The sequence below is a fragment of the Kryptolebias marmoratus genome, linkage group LG2 (assembly GCF_001649575.2).
Source record: "Kryptolebias marmoratus isolate JLee-2015 linkage group LG2, ASM164957v2, whole genome shotgun sequence".
NCBI lineage: Eukaryota > Metazoa > Chordata > Actinopteri > Cyprinodontiformes > Rivulidae > Kryptolebias > Kryptolebias marmoratus.
Genome location: NC_051431.1, coordinates 25796744 through 25823983, shown reverse-complemented (window position 1 = coordinate 25823983; position 27240 = coordinate 25796744). Strand labels below are relative to the sequence as shown.

Genomic DNA, 27240 nt, shown 5'->3' with positions numbered 1-27240 from the left:
GGGGGGGCTTCCTGGAAAAAAAGGTTTGCCTCTTCATTCTTAAGTGGCTACACAAAACCATTTTTTTTAACTCCAGAGAAAACTTACAGTCTGGAAAAATCAATTGCCTGTTATGTTAAGGTATGAAACAAACAACGAGGGGGGGAAAGAGTACAGAGAACAGCTTTCACTTTAACAGAAGACAGGAGTCTTGGGTTCTTTTTACTGTAAACCTAAACCCGTCCACAACATTCAGGCAAGTAAAGACCACTCTCTAGAAGTAGACGTTATCATCAATGTCTGCCATAACAAACAACAAGAGTTCATCACAATTAGGGCTGCCACTATCAACAGTTTTTATTTTTATAAATCTATTGGCTAATTTACTGAAGATCCCACAGATAAAACTCAAATAAAACATCAGTGACACGCTAGGCCTGGCAAAGTGACCCATGAAAGTAATGTGCACCCAAAGAGAGAAACACTCCGCCTTACAGGCAACAGTACGGTTGGATCTGAGCGATTGGTGCTTCAGATATCGCTGTACACGCTGGCGGGTGTTCAGCCTGCATTCCAGTTTGACTTTGATTTGACACGAGCTCAGCAGAGCTCAGGCGCCGGCTCTGGGTGCATCTTTACACAGACAGTGAGGCAACATCACCTAATGGCCCTTATCTCAGCCTCCTTTAAAAGCATCTTGTATCCAATCGTTCCCCTTCTACAAAATCCTGCTTTTTTTGAATAAACCATCACACACACACCCCCGCCTGTGCGGAGGATTGGTCCCTTCTTTCAGCAGCTCAGGCCAGACAGCATACCATGCTGTGGTTTTAATGGGCATTAACTGGGGCACTGTTGAGACTGAAAAGCTCCAAAACAAAAAAAAAACACTGAACTTGTTCAGCCTCTTTGGGAAACTGTGTGTGACCGTAATTATGGGAACACTGTGTGTGCATGTGCAAGGCTCAGCACACTTCAGAGCTTGCAATTATTTTTTTTCTGAACTGCAACAGTCACAAAATACACACAACCCAGATCAAAACAAAAATGCTAACCATCTTCCTACCAGCCAAAAACAAATCTCAGCCTGTGCCAATCCATATTTAATGGTATTGACTTTAGATTTATGAGTGAATCTGAGGGCAGTGAGTGTCAACTCATTGACCCTGGATGCCTGTTTTTGTCCATCACAGAGCAGCTGTGTTTAGGACACTGATAGCTATCACTTCAATGCACTGAAGAAGGATGTCTTGAGATGACCTATCCTCTGTGTGTGGACTACACACAAATGCACACATCACAGGGCAGACGGGACTCTGTGGCACCAACGAGGCCTCCATGGGCTCCAATTAATACCCAGCCCTTCATATCCCCTCATCTCCTTATCTTTAAGAGCTGACTGCAGATTAAATATTTATGCATCAGCAGAGAGAGAGCAGACTTCTACATGACTATCAATAATAAAAAAAAAGAAAAACATCCTATGGCATGTAGCTGCCCCTCGGCTAGCATCAGAGACCGACAACAAGGGGAGGAAAAGAAAAGTCTCAGGTCTTAGCTTTCCCTTACAGTTTACACAGAAATATCATCAGTTGTTTGAATCTAACTAAATAACAAGAAAACTAATGATCGCTAGATGACATACCAGATCAAAATAAATATATATATATATATATATTTGGGACAGTAACCTTTGTGACATACCACAACAGAACAATATGTTAATGATGTCTGAGTTACATGATATAAAATTAGACACCAAAGTTAGCCTTTGGTATCTATAATTCAGCTTTTATCACGTCTCATTAACTGAGATTTTTTTTAAATCCTAGTCTAGTTTAAGTTCACTTTCATTATATCCTAGTTTGGTTTTCCTCAGCTTATTTTAATTTTTAGTATGACTTGTTTTAGATAAGTTTTACTCTGTATTTTTATGTAACTTTAAATTGAGTGTGTGTTTTCATGGCTTCTGGTTTTTAAACTCTAGTTTAGTTTATGTTATTTTGTAGTTTGGTTCTCCTCAATTCATCTTATGTTTAGCTCTATATTTTCAATATCGTTGTGTGTGTGTTTTCTGACTCTGTATTTTGATGTTTGCATGTTGTACAGCACTTTGTACTGCCCTGTTGCTGAAAAGTGCTATATAAATAAATTTGACTTGACTTATAATATATTAAAGCAAAAAGAGAATGGAAAACAGAAAACATTACAACTTTAAAAGATGTACATTATGAGGTTAGCGGCAAAAAAAACCAAAAAAAAAAAAAAAAACAAGATTAGTAATAAGATAATAAGAGAGTAATAAGATTAGTAAACACAATATGTGTTCAAGCTTGATGGCTGCAGTAAGTTTGAATTTTCATTTTAAGAGGTCAAAAAAAATAACTGAACTGGATGAAAATGAATTTAAAAAATGCGCACCTTCGCAACTTTACAATGTTAGTGTGCTACGTGGTTACATATAACATCTGCACTGTGGACAAAGCCACACAATGACATATGAAATCCACTTAGCTCTCAGTAAGCTGAAGTGACAACTGAGCTACAGGACATTAATTATTCATGAGAAAAAAGGCATAACAAACAAAGGGGGACAAAGTGTCCATGAGTGCTCTAAGATGCGTCCTCATTAACTGAAAGAAGATCCAGTTCTGTGAGGAAGACGCCATTTAACAAGTTCCTGACAAGTGTGTCCATTGATCTGAACGAACGTTATACCGCAGCAGCTTTGGAGCACAAACCAATACAATAATTTTCTTACAAAATCTTATTGTTTTGCATAAAACAGCTTGATATACTGCCTGATACTGCTTGATATTAAAACTGATACTACATCAAGCTGTGCCTTGCAACAACAGAAACCATTTGAGAAGACTAATGTGTGGTCTCTAGCTCCTCCGACTGGTCAGATGTGTTATTACTGTTAAAGAAAACAGCCAGGTAAAAACTATCTGACCTAATATGAGTACATTCAGTGGAGAGCTTACAGGAAAAGGTAACATTTGGAATGAATGACCTGTGAGAAGTCTTCTGTAAAAAAACTGGGGAAATTTGAGCATTTTTTTTCTTAATATGTATGTAGTAACTTTTATAGGATGGGAACCTCATCTGGTATTTTTTCGTTTTTCTTCTGGGAATATAGACTAGAAACCAAAGTAGAAAGTATATTTGTTCAGATAGGTTTGTATTATGGATTTGTTAGACCTTTTCCTAATTAGTTAGATCTGTGTTTTTTGTATCTTTTTTTTTAACTTTCTCATTTTAAATAAAATACTACTCTTTCCGTCTCTGCCTAGAGCTTTCCTTCACTTTGCCAGCATATTAGGTTTTACTTACTATTTGCTAATGATGTGAACATTTGTCAAACAGGCTTCAATGGACTACAAGGTGCTAAAACAAAGAGTATTCCACCAAAAGCCAGACACTCAAAAATGACACTTTGAGAAATTACAGATAAAAGTTGTTACAACCTAAAAATGTGACTGTTTTGTATTGAATGACAATTCATAACAACCTGATTTATTATCATTTTGATCAATTTCTTTACGCCCTTTAGTATTCTTTCTAATTTCTTGCCTTACAACCATGCATTTTCAGTTTGGGCCTAAACAAAATACTTTGAATATTAGGTTAAATGGGGGGAAAAAATGAATTCTTAAAAAAAACAAACTTAGTGATTACTTTGCTTTGAAGCCTCAACTATCACCTTTAGAAGCCACAATGTTATTTCAATAAGATCCACTTGTGTGTGATCTAAGTATCAAATGATCTCAGTCTATATTCTGATAGACCCCAGAATCAGCACTAGTTCAGCATCTCTAAGTAGTAAGGACTACCACCAAGCAAGACATCATGAAGACCAAGGAACTCTCCACACAGGTCAAAGACAAAGTTGTGGAGAAGTACAGATCAGAGTTGCATTATAAAAATATCCCCAACATCCCACAAATGTCTATTAAATCCATTAAATTCATCATTAGGAAACATGATGAAAGATGATGCCACCACAGCAAACCTGCCAAGAAAGGGTCATCCACCAAAACTCATGGAGCGAGTAAGAAGGGCATCAGTCAGAAAACCATCCAGAAGGTCAAAAGTACCCTGAATGGAGCTGAGCAGTTCATAGGACCACTAGGAGCTGCATAGAACTGGGCTTCATGGGAGAATGGACAAGAAAGAGATTATCTGCTTAAAAAAAATAAAAATAAAAGTGAATGTTTAGAGTTTCATCCCCAACCACATTTAAGAAGGCGACTGTGGTCAGATGAGACTAAAACTGAACTTGCTCATCAAGGATAACACCATGTCCGGCACCACTATCTCTACAGCAAAGCGTGGTGTTGGCAGAATCATGCTGTGGGGATGTTTTTCATCAGTGGGGACTGGGAAACAGGTCAGAGTTGAAGTAAAGATGGATGGAACAAAATACAGAGAAGTTCTAGAGGAGTATTCCAGAAATTTGAGACTAGAACAGAGGTCCACCTTCCAGCAGGACAATGAGCCTAAACACTGCGCTGAAGAAACACTCCACTGGTTTAAGGAGAACCAGGTAAAGATCCTGGGATAGTTCAGTCAAAGCCAAGACCTCAGTCCAACTGAGAATCACTGGTTCGATTTAAAAGTTGTTGGACACAAGCAGCACCCGTCCAACCTGAAGGAGCTGCAGCAGTTTGATCATGAAGAACGGACAAAACATCCAGATTAGATGGACTAAGATCATTGAGACGGACCTGAAGAGACTTGATGCTGGAACTGCTGTCAACTGCCTACTTAGTATGTATGTATGTTAGGGTTTTGCAGTTAATTTAATTTGTAGTTTTGATTTCCGGTTTTGCAATTGTGATTATTATTTTTTCCATAACCAAGCAGCCTTAATTGATGCCCATGTTTCATCTATGGCTACAGCAGGTGTTGGTGACATACTCACCTTGTAGGAAGGCAAAAAGCAGAGCACACCCTTGGTCATGACCTGGCAGACACGGAGCAGCAGGGCGCCCACCTCGTCCTGAAAGGCGAACGTTTCAGCGTGCTGAAAGGTGGCACAGAGTTTTCGGCCTTGGGGTCCTGCACCAACAGTACCCACCCAAACCTGAAGAAAGAAAACAAAAAAAAAAAAACGTACGCTTTTAACATTTTCATATGGATTTGATTCAGTTCAGTTAAACTTGATCAATTACCCCAAATTACTAAGTTTTGTTCAAGACAATAAATACAATTTAAACTTAGTTACAAGTGACACAGTGCTCAAATATTCCCTAATCTTGATTCAGCATTCGTCTAAACTCTGTATATCTCCAGAACAGCCCGCAATGCGTAAAGCTTAGGAGTTTTTGCAATAACGTGCTGAGACTGCGACATCTGCTGGTCAAACGTGGCACTGCAACAAAGTGGCAAGCAGAGTTCACTACTAAATGTATTTTTTACATGGTAAACTTTGTCAGAAAAGCCACACCATTTTGATTTACCTGGGACTTGTTGATCACATGGTTGGCCTCCAGCTGAATGGTGAATTTCACACCAAGTTCAGAGGAAAACGAGCCCATGGGTGATAGGGTCCCTGATGTCAGCACAATGCTGTGCACTGACCCACTCAAGTCAGAGAAGGCCTGAGAAGAACACAAGTATAAAGGAAAACTGAGTTGAAACTTGCCAAAATCGAACTGATCTCGATTCTTCTGTCAACGCGAAGACTGAAAAACAGGAGAAACTGTTCGTTGTTTCAGAGCCAGGTAAACCATCGTGTCTCTGCAGGTTGTACCGCCTCGGAAACAGGTCAGCTAGTCATGTTTAGCCTCTCACCACAGCTGGGTTGAGACACCAGAAACTCAGCGTCAGGACTTCTTTTTTGACCCGCGTGTTCTGGCGGTGTCGAGGACGAGCCCGAACCAAAAAGCCTTGAGCATCAGGGACATCGAGCGGGACCTGGTTTGTCCAAGCGTAGGTCCTCTGCAGAGCTATGCGGTAATCCTCAGCAAACCTGCAGACACACAAAACCACTCCAGAACAACTGCTTGTCTGAGAAACCAGCACGAGGAAGGAAGGACTTATAGAAAAACTTCAGCTTGGTCTCTGACCGGCTGTTGTCCCTGTAGAGAAAATCCAGCACCATGAAGAGGCTTTTGAGCACAGCGGAGGTGGGCGAGCTGATGGTTGGGACCTGCACCATGTCCTCCTTGCCATTGACCAACCCGACACGCTCTTCTTTCTCTAACACCGCTGCCAGGTTTTGCTGTCACACAGAGACAAGAAGAACACACGTTCAAAAACAAGAAGCTGTGAACATTTTTACAACAAATCTGTTCGAGCCAAAAATGAAGGTTTTATTTTGTTTATTTGTTCTGGTGGCACAGGTGTTCATGTTTTTTTTGCACCCCAGGTGATTGCTTGTGGGCGCCATCGTATGTTATTTATTGGGATACAGGCATACCCAGGAAGTGGTTGGATGAGGGGTTCTGCAAACTTTTCTGTTGACCGTCCGTCTTAGGTATCGTCATTTTAGATCAATAGTTTAAACGTCACTTTGCATCATTCGTGTATTTTTTTAAGTTAAAAATAAATATGAAGTATGACGACACAAGTGGGGCTCATCATGGCGTATTGGAGACGCGTCACAGTTTTAAAACCTACCCAGCCAGTAGCGGCTAAATTAATGGATCGAAGTCGCTACAAAATCTGTGTAAACTCTTTTAAAAATTCTTTGTATCAAAATTTCCTGACAGATCCTTCGTTTTGCAGGGATATTTTAAACTTAAGATGTTCAACAGGTAAGTCAGTGGCAGTTATGCGGAGTACCTCCAGAATGCGTACGCTGTCGGCTGTGATGCCCAAGCTATGAAAGATGCTCTGAATCTCCTTCCCGCTCCAGACTTTGCTGGCAATCTCGTATCCACGTTCAGACAGCAAGTCGTGGCTCTCTTGCATCCAGCTGCACAGACAACAAGGACGTTCTGAGCAAAGGTCAACACTCCACTATGAGGTGAAAAGTGTTCCTAAACGACTGACTTGAATAAGACGTAGCAGAAGTCTCTGAGAGGCTCGTGCTTGGAGCGTCTAATGTTGCCGTTGACCATGCCGTCCAGATCATCCCTGCACATCTTCAGAGTGCTGTGGTCCACAGTGAAGCTGGCGCTCTCCCTCGCGCAGTCTTCAATGTTGTGGGCCTCGTCCAGCACCAAGATCTGGCCTGCCAGGTCAATCTCCATCTGGTGGAAATGCAGAACAAAAGATGGAGAAGAATTAATTCTATGTCGATAATGACTTTTTTTTGTTGTCCACGACTTTCCTCCTGGTGCTTCTACAGCTCATCCACTTCAAATTCTACTCACACTCTCCCTGATCATTGGGTCCAGCAGATAGTTGTAGGGACAAAAGATGATGGAGGCCCCCTGCATAAGTTCACGAGCAGCGTAGTAGGAGCACGAGTGGAGACGTTTTCCCAGCGAGACCAGGTCCTCGACGTCCCATGCTTCACGCAGTCCATGAACCCACTGTAGTGTCTGCTGGTCCCGCATCTTCTGAACGCCGTGGTAGTACCGGCACGACCTTCCCTGTCATGTGCACATTGAAAAACGATTCCTAATTTTGGCGCCAAAAAAATGAGCCACATCTTGGTGAGTGTTCTGGCGCTGAATTAATTTGATTTATTTAACTGGGAAAGACATTTGAGAGATAAATTCTCATTTTAAAGCTGTCTTGGCCGAGATGAAAAGCAGCTTGAAACAGCATTGAAGTACATCACGCAGACATGGAAAAAAAAAATTTAATTAAACATCACAGAAAAACCTAAAATGGTGTTAAAACATTAAACAATGAAAACTAAAAGGAGTTACACAGTATACTTAGTTAGATTTTCGTAGCAGAATCAGTCACATTCAGATGTTTGTGTATTTAAAATGTTTAAAATGAGAATCAGTGAAACAGGTTCCTTCAGATTCTGCAGGTTCTGGAGTCGATTCACAGAGTGAGAGGATGAATGTTTAAATGTTTTCTCTGTAATTCAGTGCAAGTCCCCTATACAGTCAAAAGTACTGTTTTAAATAATGTAGGCTTGTAAATACGAGGAGAAGACTAAGAATAGCTTTGTATATGAGAATATATCATTGATTTGATCTGTGAAAGGATAGAAGCAGCCCATCCAAGGCAAAAATACAATCAGTCAAAGATTCAAGGCTTCTAAAGAACCTCGGAGCTCCATGGTAAACTCGAGCCTTGTGAAGAGGCACGAATATAAATTACACATCCATCAGCAGACAAAGACATAAAAGAAGCATATACAGTACTGTGACAACAAACTTGACCCTTTCTGGTTCTCTTCTATTTGTATTGTTTAGTGTGCAGTACTTGGGATAATAAATGTGCTATATAAACTAGTTGGATTGAACCCCCCCCCCCACCCCCCACCCAAAAAAAAAAGAAGAACGATTGATTTTTATCAGTTGATTTTCAGTAATGTTTTTCTAATTATCACTTTTGTCAATTTCAAGTTATTTTATGACCATTGTGTTTTTTTCCTTTCTTTATTAATAGAACAGACAAATTTATCCACGTCTATATGCCTACACTGGTTGATGAAATACCAAAAATTTGAATATTCCAGATCAAGCCACACCTTTTGATGTATTTTTGGTATGGATTCGTCCACAGCTAAAGGAGTTGTAAATTAAAAACCACAGTGGAACCAGGAGAATAACAGTTGAATAATAACTGAAGCAATAATAATTTCTTGCTTCGATAATTTTTTATTGCTTCGGTTAGAAAGAAGAGCGGATGCCGACTGCTGAGAGGCTTTGCTGAAATTTGCTAAAAATTGTTAAAGAATGAACTGAATGACTTATCAAAATTAAAAAAAGCAGAACAGAAGTTAAAAGCAGCAAACAGCGGCTAAAAGCTAAATTTAGCAACTCAGTAGCTAAAAGCTAAGAAGAGCATAATAGAACAAAAATATAGCAAGTGTGCTGAAGCAAACTTTAGAAAACAATGTTTTCCAAACCTTAAAGAGATCAATATATTCCTATTGGGAAGTTTTTGGTAAATAAAAAATTAATTTTAAACCCATAAAATTTACAAATACTAAAAGTTATAGCACACTAGTCCCCATGAAGCTAAATGTTTTGATACATGAATGGGTAAACTAGCACAAAGTATGGTGAAAAAGAAACAGGAAAACAAACAAGGCAATGGCACAACAGAAGTCTTATAGTTTTTATGAGCTGGTATACTTAATGAACCTTGACTGATCATTTTCTAGTTGCTCTTTTGACTAGAAATACAAGATTTGAGAGGCAGCTTCTTTTTGGAGCTTACACCTCCACACATTTATGGAGTGAACATGAAGACAATCAAGAAGAAGGACGCCACGTACAAAGTCCCAATTACTGCTTGGATGTCCCACCCTGTTCTTTTTTTAATTTACCAGCTTGAGGTGACACTGTCAAACAAACACTGTACACAGGTCGACTCAGCTACAGACTGGAAGAAAAGAGAAATAAACATTTTGGTGCCACCGAACCCTGTGTCCTGAGTAAAGGAAGAGTTGGGAGGATTTTCCAGCCTACAGCCACCTTCGGAAAAAAGTCCGAACGGCTTAGGGCGACGTTTCTGGAAGGCAGGTGTTATGCCTGAGTATTAGCCGAACAGTTTCTCTGTGAATCACTGTGTGTCTGTACAGCAGCGTAACCTGACAATGACCGCACCAAACCCTGGGGTCATACACACACAGGGTGTCAGTGACACCCGCCCTGGTGAGGGGTGACTTCTGGGCCAGCTTTTTCATGACAAAGTGAGACAATTGCCATGGAAGGCCAACACCTCTAATGACAGTGTAATTGTCCTCATTACAGTAGGCGCCTGAACTTTAGGACAGTATAGGGGGTTACAAGTGTATCATGTCTCAGAAAAATGGTTCTTGATGTTCTAGTGTGTCAAAAGGAGACCTGTGGACCAATTGTGTATGACTGCTTCTCTGGGGCTAAAACCTTGTCTGTTCAGTCTGCTCTCGTCTGACCTACAACCTACAACAGCATTGGGAAACTCCTTTGCCACCTACTTGCTCAAAACAAACAGAAAATTACTTTGCATGTTTATTACTCAGAACGGGTGTGTAGGAGGATAAGTTGAAGCAGAATATTTTAGAACTAGACTTTCATCTGACATATGACAAATGTCAGGGAGTGAGATAACTGCCTCACAGTGTCTGATTAACATTATTACAGTCTTATGATCTGATTTTGTGTTTGCTGCAGAACTGTTGCCCTCTCAATTTATTTATCTATTTTTGCCTTTATCCTTGTATAATAACACCACCAGCTGGAGACAAATTCCTTGTGTATTCTTTACACACTTGGCCGATAAACATGATTCTTCAGCTTTCACGACCGGTGACGCAGCAGCCAGGAGGGGTAGAAGGGGGAGGGAGCTACGGGACGGACGAAAGCGTTCGGAGGGGTAGAGTTGAGTCGTGCTGAAGGTTGTGAACCAATTCGATGTAACGTTAACGAACCAAACCTGTGTGTGATAATGTTTTTGCCTTGCCCTTTGGATATCTTTGCTGATATAAACCTGGAAACACCTGAGCACTGCGCACTCAACCTGTTCACCACATCCTCACTGCCTTTTCCCCCCCATCTTCCTAAAAGAGGCCAAGATATCACAACTGTTATAGCGATTTTAGACAAACCTTGAAAATAACATTATGCCCTATCTCTCAGTATTCTAATGCATAAAGTGATCTCACATGATCTGTTAGTGCTGCAGTATGTGTTGTGAATGACTCTTAATGACTACAAAGCCAAGTTTTAGCTCATTATCTGGAACATCTACTGACATAAAACCATTTTTTTTTGTCTTTACGAAGGTTGTCTTGTCTGTGGCAGAAAACTTGAATTGGTTTGGCTCCATTATTTCAGTCATACAAACACCCAATGATTGATTTGTGAGGGTTTCATTGAAATCCATCCACTAGTTAATGAGATATTTTGCTAACAGACAAACAACGCTGACTCCAGCAGTTATTGCCAAGGTTTTAAGTAAGATGAAGCAAAATGTGTTTCGACTGAAGTATATGTATATGTAAAATGACAAAACTTCCACATAAAAACTGACAAAATAAGTGAGATAACCTGAGCACTTTAGCTCAGGAAACGTCACAGTAGAAACAACAGATCAGAGAAAGTTGGATTTTACATGACTGAACCGGTGTTTTGATGTCCTTCTTGGTTTGGAGAACATTTGGAGAATGACTAAATGAGAATAAGATGATGTCACACACTGACATTTCTTATACAGTTTATACACTTCTCTGTAAAACTGGAAGTGAGGAGTCTTTTTACCTTCTCATATCTCCAACCTACAGCAGTACAGACAAAGAAGAAATTGATGGATGACGACCAGACACTTCTGCCACTTACAGTTCAAGAATTTTTTTAGTATGACTTGTTGTTGTAGTGACTAAATGAGGCTTCATTTCTGCTCTGCATTTGTGTCTTCCTGTCTTAACAAGGGTGCTGTCAAGGAGTGCCAGGCACAGGTCTGTAGTTACCATAGTAACCCTAATGAGCCACTGGGCAGCAGCATTAAGATTTCTTTTAATCTTAGTTTTCTTTACAATTTGTTTTTACAGTTTATACATCAACACATCTGCATTTTGTCAGCTTAAATTATTACAAAATAAAGTCCAAAATTGGGCTTTGTAGAAGAAAGCTTGAATTTTGGACAGTAGCTGCATTGGAAACCTTCAAACATTCTTCACAAATTTTCTAATTATCTATACTCCCATTGTAAAGGTTAATTCAGTTAAGGTAGTTCATGAATGGAATAGAACAGTTTGTCACTCAGTGAGAAAATACCAGAAGCAATGAAGCAAAATTAAAAACATCTTAAACTACAACTACACTTTTAAACAGTTTTACAGACTACATGTAAGGACTTAATATTCAGGTGATAAACACAGATGATAAAATACACTATATGCATACTGTGGTTGTTAATAAATTACGATGCCTATTAATGACGTTGCTAATAAATATGTCCTGCTAGCTTTGAGACTGTGTGGGAGCGTGACTTTTCTTCTTCTTTGGATTCATATTTGCCAGCAACTACATTCCCAACACATCCTGACCCTTGCTTTGTGGTCTTTAAGATCATTCTAGTTGTGGTGTAATTGTGTGTAATTGTGTGTGTCCGTGTATACTTGTGCGTGCGTGCGTCCTTGCTCACATCTTTGGCCTCCAGCAGATCCTTGCATCGCTCGTTGCGGTTGAAATGAGGCACCACATCTGGATTGACACAGGTGTGATCCCTGCTGGACAAGATGGCCATCGGCACGCCAGAGTAAACGGTGCGCTTCAGCTCGTGCGCAATCTGAGTTATCTGTTTATGCGTGCGCGTTCCAAAGAAAATCTTCGGAATCTTCTTTTTGCCACCTTTGTCTTTGTCCTTCGCACCGTCCTTGGGTGACGCACACAGGCAGTGGGTGCAGGGTTCAGAGGCCTGGACAGAGAAAAAGAGACACCAGTCGATTTCAACCTCATGACCTGCAAGAATAGTAAGAATAGTTGTCAGTCGATGAGGTAGTTACTGCCGTTTCTTTAATGTCACCTCTTCTGCACCAGCAATGTGTCGCTATATTACGTTTTGAAGTTTAATGATGCGACTGGTCAAGTCTGTATTTAGTCACAACAAAATTTTCACGAGTACTCCACTTCGGCAAGATCTTCAGATCCTTAAAGGCTGTAAACCAAAAAGAAGCGATTCAGTTTTGTTTTGTTCTGTCCGAGGAACTGGACCACCCTGTTATGGCAACAGAGCTGGAGGCTGCAGTCGGGTCTTTACAAAGCTGTAAAAGCCCAGGTCCAGACGGCTTCCCATCGGAATTTGATAAAACCTTTTGGAAGCAGCTGGTCCCATTCTTATTAGAGATTCTTTAGTTAAAGCCTGCTTACCCAAACCTTGAAGCAGGCGTTTATCTAATCTATTTGGGTAAATGAGGGCACAGATTGTGTTGTAAAGTGTTTTGAGTAGCCTGTTTGGCTAGTAAGGCGTTATTTAAGTACACTCCATTAACCATTTACAATTTATAAAAAAAAAAAAAGACTTTCTTTTATTGCTTATAGAAATAAACACAATGTTAAGGTGTGGTCTCTCCATAACATTTATGTGGCTGATAGAATTAATATCTTTAAAATGAATATCTTCCTGCAGTTCTTGGATCTATTTCATTGTTTTCCAAATTTGTCCCTTTAGCTTTTTTGTGAAAGGTCAATAGTCTAATTCTGAATTTTATTTAGAGCAAGAAACTACCCAGGCTGAGCCATCAAGTTTTACAAAACCCTGGGTGGAATGGCATTACCTAACCACTAACTACCACTACCAGGCAACTAATATAAGAGATATGCATTATCGGGAGGAGAATGTTTTCTGCCTTTTATAGGTGGTTTTATAAGCAAATTCTGTTCATTTGGTAGCATTGACAGCTTCACTATACTCCCCGTTTTACTCTTCTGCTTCTAGTTTCACTAAGAATGTGATAGAGGCTGCCTGTCTTAAAATCTGGGATCAATTTAGACATCATTTTAGCTGCAAACACACTCTGTTGAAGTGCTGCTAGCAGGAAATCCTTTTTCCTCCATCCTGATTGGATAACCTTCTCTGTATGGGCTTGGTTAGGTATAAAAACCTGGAGAGATTTGTATGTTGGTCCTATTTTTGCTACTTTCAGCAATTAGTAAATACATTTTCTCTCCCTAAAAGAACATTTTTTCAGATACCTTAAACCTCGACATTATGACCATAGCTCATCCCCGCTACGTAGCCCCTCTGATTTTGAAGCGTTTCTGCAATCTCTCCCTTCACTGAGAGGAGCAGTTTTTTTCTATAAATTCAAATATTTTTAGCTTTTCAAACCCTTCCACTGTGTTGAAAACCGTATGGGAGACAGACTTGGAACTGTTCATTACAGATGATGTTTGAAGGGCATTTTAAAAAGTGAACACAGATCTTCCATCTATGAAGAGGTTATTATCTGAAAATTTTCTGATGCTGTCTAATGGAAATGGAAAGGAAATCACACCTAATGCCGTCACTGTCTTGTCTGAAGTATGACCTACTTCGCTTGATCTCCTGCTAAAAAGAACTTAATTGCCTTTACAGCACTGCTGACCAGGAAGTTAATACTTCTAAACTGGAAATCTGCAGCTCCACCTACATATACAAGCTGGATTAGAGAAGTCCTTTATTTTCTTAAACTGGAAGAAAATCAGACTGACTTTGGTCGGTAAGACTGGATCATTTGAAATAACTTGGAATCCCTTTCTGTCCTGTGCTAAAGGTAAGGGATGTCAGATCACTCTGAGCTGAGGAAATATTGTATGTGCCAATAATTAATGTGAGTTTTATTTCTTAAATTATTAATTTTATCATACCTTTTTATCCTCCAGTTTATTTTTCATTAGTTTGTCACGGGTAGGTGCCAAGCTGGGGGGCTGACTGCTCATTGTTGTTTATGTAAAATAAATAAAAACTGGATAAAAAGTGTTTTTTTTTTAAAAAGAATACTTTTAAATTACAGCATAAAATTTTCCCTTTGGCCTTTGTGATGTAGAAATAGAAATAGAAAGATACTTTCCTGCTCCCCTGAAGGAAATTCACTTGTCCCATTTAATGTGATGAAGGTTTTATTAAATGTTCAATTAATCCAGGTTTAATGCAAGATTATTTTAATCCACTCAGCTCCAACTTCATTAAGTTATGTTAATAATCCAAATATTCAAACTATCATTGTATTGTGATACAAAACAAAAGCAACTCAGCACAATTATCCATGGCCTGAATAGGCTGTTAGACAGACCATCTTGTATGCTCTTTAGAAAAATACAGGGAGAAGAATAAAGAATTTGTATCCATACATAAAGGTGTGCTGTCACTCTGCACCAAGTGACCTTTTCTGGGTCTGAAAGATGATAGGCCACCATTGTGATGGCTTCGAAAAACTAGCTGCTGCATAATCAGTTGTCTTGTGACTTGGTGAATTTATATTCTCCTGCTCACGGGTACAGCATAGCCGCAGATGCTTATAAAACTGATCCTGTTAATGTGTTAAGCTCTTTTAAGTGGGTCTTTGAACATCCAATAGTCCACAGAAATGTACAATGTAATCACTGGCTATTTGAAGCTGTACATATCAGCATAGACAGAGTCAATATTCGTAGCACTAAGTAGTCTTCATGACAATAATACAACCCTAAAACAGAAAAAGGTATGAAAGACACAAGTGCACTCACAGACAGTCTAATAGTGATTCTTAAATTTATTCAGACATTTACGATTACCCATGGCCAAGCTGTTCGAGTTGTGAAACAGTAATAAACATTGACAGCTATTTAACATTTGATGCCCATGTAAAGCAGTTTGTGCTCAGACACACAAGTGAGACATCCTTCTTAAACTAAAATAGATTTTCACATTCACATACTTTGTTGAGCCTAGACCAAAAGCTCCACTTCAGTTAAGTTTCAAACACTGACTTTGCGTTTTATATTCTCAAGTGTTGTACGAAAAGCAATTGTGAAAAAAGCCAAGCTTGCCTCAGTGTGTTTGATCACACTGGATTTAAATAAATGGGTTCGTGTAGAACTTGATGACATGCTGAAGAGGTAACTCAATCATTTGAATCAGGTGTGCTGGAGCAGGGGAACAACTAAAACTTGCAGGACAGAAGTCCCTGAAGACCAGAGCCTGAAACCCAAGTTTGCTGAAACCGTGAGTAATGTGGCATTTGATGACACTAGCTTTGTCTACTTAAATCAGTTAATGCAGATTGTCAAAATGTTTGAAAATAACATATGAAAAAAATAAAAATAATAAAACTTTAAACACAGCCAGCAAGAGGCTCATTTAAACACAACATGTGCACAGGATGGTATCAGTTCAGAGAATCTTGGTTCTTTCTCCAGTGTTCAACATTGTTTGTGAATATATGCACCATATATAAGATGCCTAAAAAGCCGAGCAAACGCCTTCATTCCGAAGTCCTCTTTAAAATTGCCTAAATAATTGCTCAAAAAAATGAGTGGTATGTGATGTCATGCATTGCTACTTATCAAGGGGATCTGAAGGTAGCACTTCTGATGACAGATGAGAAGCTCGAGTTACCCAGCGGCTCAGATTTTCCAAGCGTGTTTGCCCATCAAATATTACAATGTGTGGTGAAGTGTAGGCCAGATAGGGCTCTTAGAGAGCCGCCTCTCAAAGTTAAGAGGGATAACGAGCCCTGAGCCCATGTGAAAAATAAACAGAGGTGCTGTCGGGCCCCAACACCAGTTCAGGTTACCTTTCTCCTCTGGAACAGTTACGCTCCACAGCCTGGGCCTAGGGCCCGATCGCCTTACCTGCTACTGCCACATTAAATAGAGCCATCCAAATATCCTGCCCCAAGATGGCCAATAATTACTTATTCATTGGCAGGTGGGGGGAGGAGTGGGAGATTAGGCCAGTGTAGAGGGGCATGCTGATGAATAGAGACCCTTGTCAAGAGCTGCAGCAGGAAACAGCTGACACAAGGGTATCCTTTTACGCGGCTGCCTCACGAGATGCCAAGACAACAAGGTTTCAAGCCTGGCCCCACAGCCCAGAGCAGACACCCCCCATTAAAAGAATGGAGATAAACTGGCAAAAGGGGCAAACAGAACACCAGCTCAACTCAATAAAAGATCGTAGAAGTTTATTCAGCACTGAACAATTCTAATGGGCTGCGGTTAGAAATGAGAGTGACATGAAAAATGATTTCCTGAGGTTACAAGCAAACTGCGTGGAAGATGTACACTTTGGCCCTTTCTTGTATTTACTCGGTCTCTGCAGGTACCCTTAGTACGGCTATATTAAGTGTCTTTGAGAGACACACTGATAAGAGTAAGCATAATGTACGCAGCAGTCACAGCTTAGTAGTTGAATTGACTAAACAAAAGTCAGTAGTGTTACTGAACACCTCAAAACTCTCACAGGTAGGCTTCTGTGGTTGCACCCCCCAGCAAACACCTCAGAGATGGAAATCTCACACTCGAAGGAGGCCAGTCAGAAGGCACTAAGAGGCCACAGGCAGCGGATCATTTAGGTACCGCTGGCGCCTCTGACTGAACGCCAATTTGCTCCTCATTCCACAGATTTTAAAGGCTCGGAATCCTTTCCAATAAAGGTGGGCTTCAATAGCCAATACTATGGAAGATCTGACACCCAACACTCCCTCCTCCCGATATGACTGCTCTGAGCAGGTAGGGGCCCTGGCAAATACCTGCCCTCCAAAGCACCTGTTTATCCCTCAGGCGCAGTAACCAGCGGGTGAACCCCATTCAATATTTATCCCTGTGGCTTTCACAGATCAGCAGCCCAAGCGAGGCAAACCCTCTTAATTAAAACTGGAGCTTGCTTCAAAGGGCCCCATTCAGGCCATCAGTCAGCGCTCGTGGGACAAAGGAGTTCGGGTCATGTAGCTGAAGTGAAACGGGAGACGAACGTGCTTTTTCAACTTCACTTTCCCTCCTCTTCTTTTTCCACCTCACACCATCCGTAGCTCTTGTTCCAAGACACACACCTGTGGTAGGTTGAGATGCTGTTGTGAGTTAAACCCCCCCCCCCCGTGAACTGCAGAACAACTACAACTGTACTTGTCTGATCATGGCAAACATGCTGGTCTTTGGTACCTGGAGAAAACCCCCGAGCAGAAACCACTTTGATGCCCAGCAGAACACGGCGTTACTCTACGCACTGAATTTGGTTGCTAAAACAAGTTAAAAAATGTGACACTTTGTCATAACAAGACCAAAACTTTTGGTTTACACTCGACAAAGATTATAAAGAGAGAACAAAAACAGTTAAAGTTATTTTCCTATTCCCAAGCCTTTTTTAACACAGAGATTACTCTACTCCTCACAGCAGGGATGCATCTCAGTATTGTTTCTTCTAAAATACACAAACAGAATAGTAATAAAAATGTTTCTCTTTCCATATAAAGCTCTTAATTAACCAAATTTGATTAAAATGTGTGAAGAAAAGCAGCACAGTTCCACAGCTGATTATATGGAGCTGCGTGTCAGGTAACAGAGCAGGGAAAGTGGCGGCCATTGCCTCGACAGGAAACACAGGTGGACACTGAAATTTTGGTCACTTTTCTTATTTCATCAATGGAAAGTAAAGACATCATTGGCAAGGATGATAATGCATCTTTCCACAAAGCAAAAGGAAAACTTTCACTTGTCAGCTCTGTAACATGTGCAGCAAACAAAAAAATCTCAGTTTCATTGAAAATTTATCATGTTAAGGGGAAAAAAGGCTGGTATAGCTTAGGGAACGAAAATCCTCAAAAGAGTGGTGATTTTTTTTATTTTGTTTGTCTTTGCACCATGTGCTATATATTGAGGCTTGTACATTTCTAAACAGAAAAGTGGATCCATTCATATCCATTAATGGTATATGTAGCTTTTGTTTTTGCTCAAAACAAACATCTATAATTGCAAACACAGTTACACACAGCCTGAACAGGCCTCAAAATGTCTCAAAAATATCAGTACTGAATAAAATGCATTTATTATCACGTGAAAAGAAATGAAACTCGATTAAAAAATATATTTATCTGAAGTTATTAAACCAGAAGAAAACAGATGTAAATTTAAAACCCTGATCTCATCTAAAGCCTGTTCAGGTTCGACACGCAAACATTTTTTCATTCATTTGGTGGAGCACATTGCCACCCAGTGGTGACAAAACTTTGTGACTGGGGACCTGTTGTTGACGACATGAATTATTAAGGTGAGCTCATAAATTAAAACCAAGCCATCTACTCCTCTGTCATCTTCTGATCCATAAGAAGGATAGCCAGATAGAATTCAGAAGGTCCTTTTATCACACCAGCCGTGTGCAATAAACCCTTGAAGCACCATTAATTCCAGTGATGGCTCAGTTTCATTAAAGTGTCTGGTAGCAGGTGAGTGGCGTCTACATTACTTTTTTTTACTCAACTAATGTTTGAAAGCATCGTTTCATGAAACACGGTGTATTGTAAAGTTATCTGAGAATGATTTTCATTAAGGTGTTGGAATTATAAGGCCTGCTGTGTGTGAACGTATAAGCTTTCTTCTAATGCTGTTCATCGTGTAGAACTGCTGTCTCACATAAGAAAACAGATCTGTACAAAATATGCTGTTAAATGGTCAAAATGGAAAATGGCTTGCACTTGTATAGCGCTTTATCTAGTCCAAGGACCCCAAAGCGCTTTACACTACAATCATTCACCCATTCACACACTGATGGATGATGTTAAGACCATAATGTTTTGTTTCCAGTACACCGAGGCCTGGATTCACTAAAACAGTGCAATAGCTGATTCATTTTTGATTCATTTTTGCGCATCATTTGCACCTGCTATCTGCCTTGTCTCAGCATTATCTTCACAAAGCAAATAGTCCTAATTATATGCTGAGGCAAACACTCCCATTAAGTTCAGCAGGTGTCAGAAGTGTGCGCTCTTTTTGCGTGACATTTTAGTCGTTCTTGCGGCACGATTTAATCTAAAGCTTTTCAGCTACAAACAAGGCAAGAACAAAAGTGATAGGAGGAAAAGAAAAATGTCACACAGTGAGGTCCCGGTTTGAATGGATGAAAAACAGAATCACTCCTTAAAACTGTAAGATATAATATCTCACTGCGCCAGGGAGGAAACGCCAAAGCAGAGAGATGATAGGATCGTCCACAGGACACATTCTGTCTGTTGCTGTTTTATGCTTTGCGGTGACACATCAGATTTTTCCTCTGCCAAATCACACTATTTGCTAGTATGCTTAATGCCCACCCTAAAAAAAAACATCAACAAAATACAGCAAACTACAGGCTATATTTCTAGTTTCCCATAGAAACTAGAAATTAAACCAAAATGAAGAAATTCGTTCATAAAAAGAACTCCTTCGTTATGAGGAACTAGTTTGGTTATTCTCCAAATTTCACCCTTTTCAGGGAGATATTTAGTGTTTTATCTCAGGAGGTAAAATAAAATCATGCTAAAATGACTGCACTGAATAATACAGTGGTACTTTACAGAACTGCATTAGTTTATAATAAAATAACATTATATTTACAGCTCTCCTTGAACATGTTAGGGCAGCAAAACAGGAGGTAAAAGAAATCAAACAGGTGATAAAGTTGTTCACAATGAGATTATGAAGCAGCGATAACAGATGTTTTTAAGAATGTCTGCTGTGGATTAAGTTGATTCAGTACATTGATTTATGCACAGAGAATGCTAATGGTTGAGCTTTTCTACAATATTCTGTGATTTTTAATATCAATTAATTTTCTGCAGAAACTGGCATTCAACATTGACCATTCAGCCCTTCAATGTTGATTTTCCATCTTTTTTCCCCACAATGCATCGAGGCAGTGGTAACTTTTAACTTAACATTAAGAAAACAACGACTTTATAGCGACAGAAAAATCAAAAAGAAATGGGCTGAACTAGAAAAGAAAGTAGCCATTACTAATGGGACAGGCTGTCAGAAAAGGTCGGTTCAGTGGACGCTAGTGCCCCCAAATGTTGTGTCCTGGTGTTGCGTGTACTTACATGGCATGATGTGGACAAACCATCTGTCTGGTGTTTTGATGCTGGGCTCCAACTCTCAGGACCTGATGGCTCCTTTTTCAGCTCAGGTTCGTCGTCATCTATGAAGATAACTCCCTTCTGTAGACGCTGCCTCTTATGGCTCTACGGGAAACAGAAACTTTAATTCACTCTGTGTGCATGCATAAATTAATGTTCAAATTATACTTATTTATCAATTAACTATTAAATGGACAGCCACACAACTTGTTTTGATGGTTGTTATTCAAAACTAATCGAAGCTACAGATGTCCAAGATGTGGCTTCAGATGCAAACCGAGGATTTTCCGGCCTGAACAAACAGCCGGAGGGAATTCACGTCCGAACTGAAGAAAATATTAAGGAATGATCCAGAGTTCTTTAACAGATCCCATTTTAAAATTCCAAACTTTTCCGTACCGAACTTTTCAGATGTCTTGGTTGATTTTCGGGTCATTTTTGACATTTAAAAATCGATGTGCAGTAGAACTAAAAATGAACACGCCTGTTTTCATAATGAGGTAGCGGTTCTCAAATACAGGTCATCTTCAATACAAATAAAAGATTAGAAGAATAAAAATGAAAAAGGAGCCCTGAGAGGACACGTAGTAAATTGGCATTATATAAATAAACTGAATTGAATTAAACCCTCGTCTTCACAGCTGCTGCTCTTTTCTTCTTCATCACCAGTAAAAGTAACAGCTGGGCTTTCATCTGAGAGCCTCACAACTGCATCCAGGCTGCAGCTGGAAAGAAGCAGCTAGTTTCTGGATGGTTTATTGCTGCTTAAACAATCTTTGCTGAGTTCAGGAGTGATTTGTTTACATGCATCCTCCTGAAGCCCCCACTACATTCTACAAAATGTGTGAAAGCATGATAATAACATGTGAGCCTTTTGAGAAGAGTGTTCTCATATAAGTCTATAATTTCTCAATTAATGGTCCTGTTTGAAGTGGAATACCTGACTTCTAGCAGTTTGATCTGAGTATCTGTTTATCAGACAGCTGCTGGCTGATCCTATACTGTGATTTCAAACATTTTACTGTATATATCAGACCCTCCAGGATTTCGCGATGTTGCAATCGCAACCAATAACGCAAAATCAAGCAAACCCCGCGAAATCGCAACTTTTTGCAACTTGGCCCAAAACACTGCAACTTTCCCACAACTTTAACCCAATATTTATTGTTTCTAAAGTGATTCACCACCGTTTCTGTGGTCTAGTGTCTTCTTTGTGGGTTTGTGTAGTGTGGAATACAAAATAACCCCAAATAACTCATAAAGAAGACACATGAGGTCACATCCTGTTAACATCAGAATGCCGGGAGCGTGCAGGAGCAGTGACCGAAGTGAAAATGTGCACTAATGCTTCACATTTGCCCACAAAGATTTCAGCAAAGGACCGCGCAAAACAGTTTCCTACCCAGCTGCACGAGAGTGGGGGGAAGCTGTTTTGCACGTCCTGCAGTGTAAACATCGAACATAAACGCATCGACAAACACTTTGTGTCTGCAAAACATGTGAGGAGAGCTGCAGACGAGGGACAATCCAGAAATGCTCATGAATGTCAGTTTAGAAGCTATCAAAGTTCTCAAATAAAGCATCTTTTGAGAGTGTCAATGTTTGTTGGTAATTATCTTACAAAACTAGTAAGTAGTTTTGGTTTATATATTCAAAGTTATGGTTTTTTATTTATTTTAGTTTAAAAAAATCGCAACTTTTAGGAAAATGCCCCGCGAAATCAGGCATTTTAGCCCGCAACAATCACAAAAAATGCCCTCGAAATCCTGGAGGGACTGATATATGTACACATACAGTAAATGAACAACGGTGCGCAGCACTGATCATGACTACCTTGTGCTCGGCGGTACGAAGGCGTTTTCTGTCTGTTCGAAAGTCATCCTCTTTGTCACACTGAGAACTCAGAGAACCTTGGAACTTTTCAGACAGACAAGAGGCTATAGTTGGTTTTTTGTCTTGAGGCTCTTCTGGTAATGGCACTGAAACAGAGAGAAGACAACATGTAAATACTTTGATACAAAAACAAATAATACAGCAATGACTCATTATCTCTGCTGCAAACACAACATGTTCTGGTTTGATGGAATAAGTCAGTCAGGATGTGTTTAATCTCCAAAACCCTCAAGAAGATAGTGCACAGTAAGTTCATCGTCTTTCTTAAGGGGCATAGCATCCATGAGGTTTTCCAATCCAGTTTTAAAACTGTCCACAGCACCGAACTGGCTCTTTTAAAAGCTTTAAACAATATCCTTTTAGTTACTGACTCTGGTGATCATATCATCCTTGTGCTTTTAGATCTAATGACTGCATTTGACATGGTGGATTATGACATTCTGCTATTTCGTTTGGAGCAGTGGGTGGGAATCAGGGGCGTTGATGGTCCAGTATCCTCCCCTTCATTCTTGTGGCGTCCCACAAGGCTCAGTTTTAGGACCTCTTCTTTTCTCAATCTATCTGCTCCCACTTGGATCCGTACTCACAAAACATGGTGTCTCATTCCATTGCTACGCAGATGACAATCAGATTTATGTTCCTCTTAAAAAGACACAAATACTCTATCAATCCATTTTTTAACTGTCTTGAAGACATAAAGGCCTGGATGGCATTTAACGTTTTGAAATTTAATGAAACCAAAACTGAAGTGATGGTTTTTGGAGGCACCACTGGGCCCTCCCCTGTAGATTTAGCCAGTATAGCAAACTGACTGTGAGGAATTTGGGGGTTGAATTGGATCCTGAACATAAGCTAGCTAGGCACCCAGAACAGGGCAGTCATTAAAAACAAGTTTTTATTATTTAAGCAGCTGGCCAAAGTAAAACCCATCCATCTGAGAAAACACTTAGGGACAGTAATCCACGCCTTTCTCACAGCCCATACACTGAATATCCTGCTCTGGTCCAGCTGAAAGAGCAGCGTTTTCCCACTTCAACCGTTCAACACTCTGACCATTCATCTCTGATTTTGTGACACCTCCTCCAGACATCAAAGCATTCCCTCTTCCCTCTCATCTTTTCTATCCGGGTCATACACCGACTGACCAATAAGGAGTAGATCCACACCACACAGGATGCTGACCATCCACTATGGTCCAACTAAGCGGTGTGTGAATCCCAAATACAAGTCCGAGCAGCAACAATGTCCAAACATTAATTTCCATTGCAATTTTTGAGTACCAACTTAAAATATTAAAATAAAAAGAGGTGTGTGCCCCTCAGTTTGAGAATCACTGCACTAGATGCATTTTTCAACATATATTAGTAAGTTTGAATGTCACAACATGGTACAAATCTGAAACAGCACTCAGAATCAGACCGAAACATGATTAAATTCTGCTTTTTTCTGCCACACAAGTAAAAAGCCCACCTACCGTGGTCTGGTGCTGTGGGTGAGGTCAGCACAGTCTCTTTGCAGGGTGACACAGTGAGATCCACAACAGCTGCTTGGGCCGTCGCTGCTGCTTTGCTGTGGCACGCACACTGACACGGGGCGGGAGTTTCTAACGTCTTACAGTCACCTGAATGTTTACCTGAGTGACTCCAGTCTCCCGCGGAACCACCTTGTTCCTGGAGTTTAGCTAAAAGAGTTATGAAAGACAAGCTACGGTCAGCAAGAACGAGACCCAGAATGCACATGGACATGTGAAAGAAATCAGTAAATATTTTTAACCAAAAGAATGAGTTTCAAATGAATACCAAAAAGTTTAAGTTTGACTTTTTTTTTAAATAAAGTGTCCTTTAGTCTGTTGTTTGATTTAATATTATTCTAAGTTTATTTGCAGCTATTTATAAAAAGCTGATAAAACAGAAAACTGACAAAAACAGAGCAAAACTAGAAACAGTTTAAGACAGTTCTATGTTTATTCCACCACCTGGCAGGTTATTTTCATGGTATGTATTAGTATATATTAATAATCCAGTTTGCGGTCTTACCCGTCTGTGCTTGCTGCCAGCCCAGAGCGGAGCAGAGTAAGGCCAGACTTTTTCCACTGCCTGTGGGACTCTCCAGCAAACAGTGCTGACCGTAGTTCAACCCTCTTATTATCTGCAGACATAATTCAACTGAAACTTAAACACATTCACATTAATACTCTGCGAGAGGAGTGGAACAAAACTAAATTTCAGAACAACAAATGTACATTTAGCGTGTCACACATCTAATGAATTTATTGCCCTTTTAGGGCGGCTTCCATGCCTTATTGTTATAACATCACACACTAAAAGCACAAAGAGACTGCTTGTGCTTTCGTAAAGATCCACCTACAATGTGTTTAAATTATTTCACAGACTAAATCAAGCCGCGCAATCTCCAGGTGACAAATGTGCAAAGACAAGTTGTTTGAGCTGGTAGATAAATTGTTGTTGTATCCGTGCACAGAAGTGAGCACGGTGCTTTAGTCAGTGGGCTCCAACAGTGTGATGAATACCAAATACATCCAGTCAGGGTCACGATAAAGATTTATGCAGAACAAGCCGGCTCAGTACAGGCTCTGCCTCCCATTTCAGTTTGAAATTCTGGGAACAACTCAAAAAACCTGCACGCTGGGAGCGAAGTGTTCTTGTTGGGTTATAGGGGATGATAAACTACTTTTTTTTTTTTTTTTTTTAAAAAGGCAGAGCTAAAGTTTGGAGGGCTTTGTAAGTAATAAGAAAAATGCTGAATTGGACTTTACTGTTAATGGAAAACAAGTGTAGAGAGGCTAAAACAGAAAAAATATGATAGTATGCGATACGAGCCACTACTGTAAGACTTTCAGGGAATTTTCTGAACGCCTGTTTAAAATGAGTTACGGTAATCAAGTCAACAAATGAAACTGGTCTGGGAGGCTGCAGAGAGGCCTACAGCAACACTGAAGAAGCTGCAGGAGCCGCAGGAAGCTCTGACAAGTCCTGGTTGTGTCCACATGCAAGCAACAATCTCCTGTGTTCTCCATATCCCCGGACACTGAGGTAAGGAAGCCTTCTCTTACAAAGAAACAACATCTGGACCTGGCTAAATACTGTTAAATAAATAAATAAATAAAAAACCAATGTATATGCATCAAGTCTCCAAAAGCCTGAGGGAAAATGTGTTCTAGTCTGACGAACCTAAAGTTAAAGTGCCCAAAGGTCTGTTTGATGCAGGAACAAGACTTAAACCACCAAAACAACAACATACTCACAGTGAAACAAGGTGGTGGTGGCATCATGCTGTGTGTGTGTGTGTGTGGGGGGGTATTTTAGTTGGAACTCAGGTATTGTTTGTTTGCAGCCAGCAGACAGAATTCAACTGGAATTTATTTCTCTCCGTCTGAAATACGTAGGTGCATTCTGCATTTGCTTTTTAACTTCGGTAATGGCCAACAGGTATAAATGGGTTTTTGAGCGTTCTCCAGCAGTTTAATCCAATTTTAACCTTTACAACAACAATACAACAAGATTACACTTATTGATAAATCAGGAAAAAAAGATGTATTCTGTCATTATAGTTCTTAGACAGAAATCAGAACTGGAAAGTTAGAGCTGCAAAAAAATCCAAAACTGATATCAGTCCACAAAACCAACATTGTGCATGTCTAATTATGAACATGCACACACTGGAATTTGCCAGACATATATGACTTAAACCAAGCGAAGGCAGTACTCTTGAGCCAAATGGTGTGCTCAAAAGTTACTGTATGTTGTAGGATTTTGAGGCCATTGGTGTCAAAAACAGCACTGGGTCCAAAATCTGTGTCTTTCACTTCGATTGCATCCAAACTATGAGTATTTTCTACATGATAAATTTATGAGAAAGGCTTCAGGCCTCACAATCCTGCTCCGCTCAAGCAGCTTGTAATAATACACAGACTGTGGAGGGAAGTAACTATGTACTGATCAAATGAATTTGCTGGCACCCTTACAGGTCACTGAAACAAAGCCCCATTTCACAGGAGAAAACAATTGTCTAATGTATATCTGTGTGGCTTTAGTAATTGACATAGTAAACAAAAAGGTTGTGAAAAGAAATCAACACTTACTGAATTCATCATGGCCAACTGGGATGGGTAAGCCCTGCAGGGAAAGTGGATCTTTACCCCGCCGATGGTGTACTCCACAGAGGATGCTGCCATGTTGGTTTGTGAGATGTCTTTAAATTTAGCTTACATACAACGCGAATGACGTCCTTATGTAATACTGTCACGCAAGCTCAAAGTACCGTGACACCTCACATGTAGAGGGTTTGACGCCACATTACCGAATATCAGTCAATGTTTCTAGTATTTACCCACCTCCTGAGTCACTGATGTGACTTGACTATTACCGACTACCACCAAAAAGCTACGTTTTACGTGCTGTCACTTTCAGGTATTTTAACTAGTCTTCATACCCGAGAGGTTAACTAGTAAGGTTAGTATAAAAAAATGTTCTCAAGTCATTAAAACATGGGTTGTTTATCACTTTACTCTTCCCGAGATTCTTCCCGCTCACCGAAATCACATTAGCGCACCAAACAGGAAGTTCGCTTAACAATTTGATACTTCCTGTTTTAATTTTCAAAATAAAATAAATATTGTAAAACATCACAGATTAAACCGCACCTGCTCTGATATATATCCCGTAAATATACATGTGAGAAGTACTTCTATAAATGTTGCACCTCAAACCTTT

The 27240-nt window shown here is 40.0% G+C and overlaps 1 protein-coding gene across 1 annotated transcript in view; it reads right to left on the bottom strand.

The window, feature by feature from the left end:
- The window catches only part of brip1 (BRCA1 interacting protein C-terminal helicase 1), a 63972-nt gene extending 36902 nt beyond the window's left edge, over positions 1–27070 (bottom strand). Inside the window, exons 1-13 of the mRNA XM_017421994.3 lie at positions 26610–27070; positions 24544–24655; positions 23982–24188; positions 22448–22593; positions 20579–20719; positions 12193–12465; positions 7305–7526; positions 6982–7181; positions 6772–6904; positions 6054–6208; positions 5779–5956; positions 5445–5585; positions 4907–5068 (exon numbers count right to left, since the gene is read on the bottom strand). Coding sequence (XP_017277483.1) covers positions 4907–5068; positions 5445–5585; positions 5779–5956; positions 6054–6208; positions 6772–6904; positions 6982–7181; positions 7305–7526; positions 12193–12465; positions 20579–20719; positions 22448–22593; positions 23982–24188; positions 24544–24655; positions 26610–26702 — 2163 coding nt within the window. The 5' untranslated portion in view covers positions 26703–27070. The remainder of the gene's footprint in view (positions 1–4906; positions 5069–5444; positions 5586–5778; positions 5957–6053; positions 6209–6771; positions 6905–6981; positions 7182–7304; positions 7527–12192; positions 12466–20578; positions 20720–22447; positions 22594–23981; positions 24189–24543; positions 24656–26609) is intronic.
- Between the last annotated feature and the right edge of the window lie 170 nt (positions 27071–27240).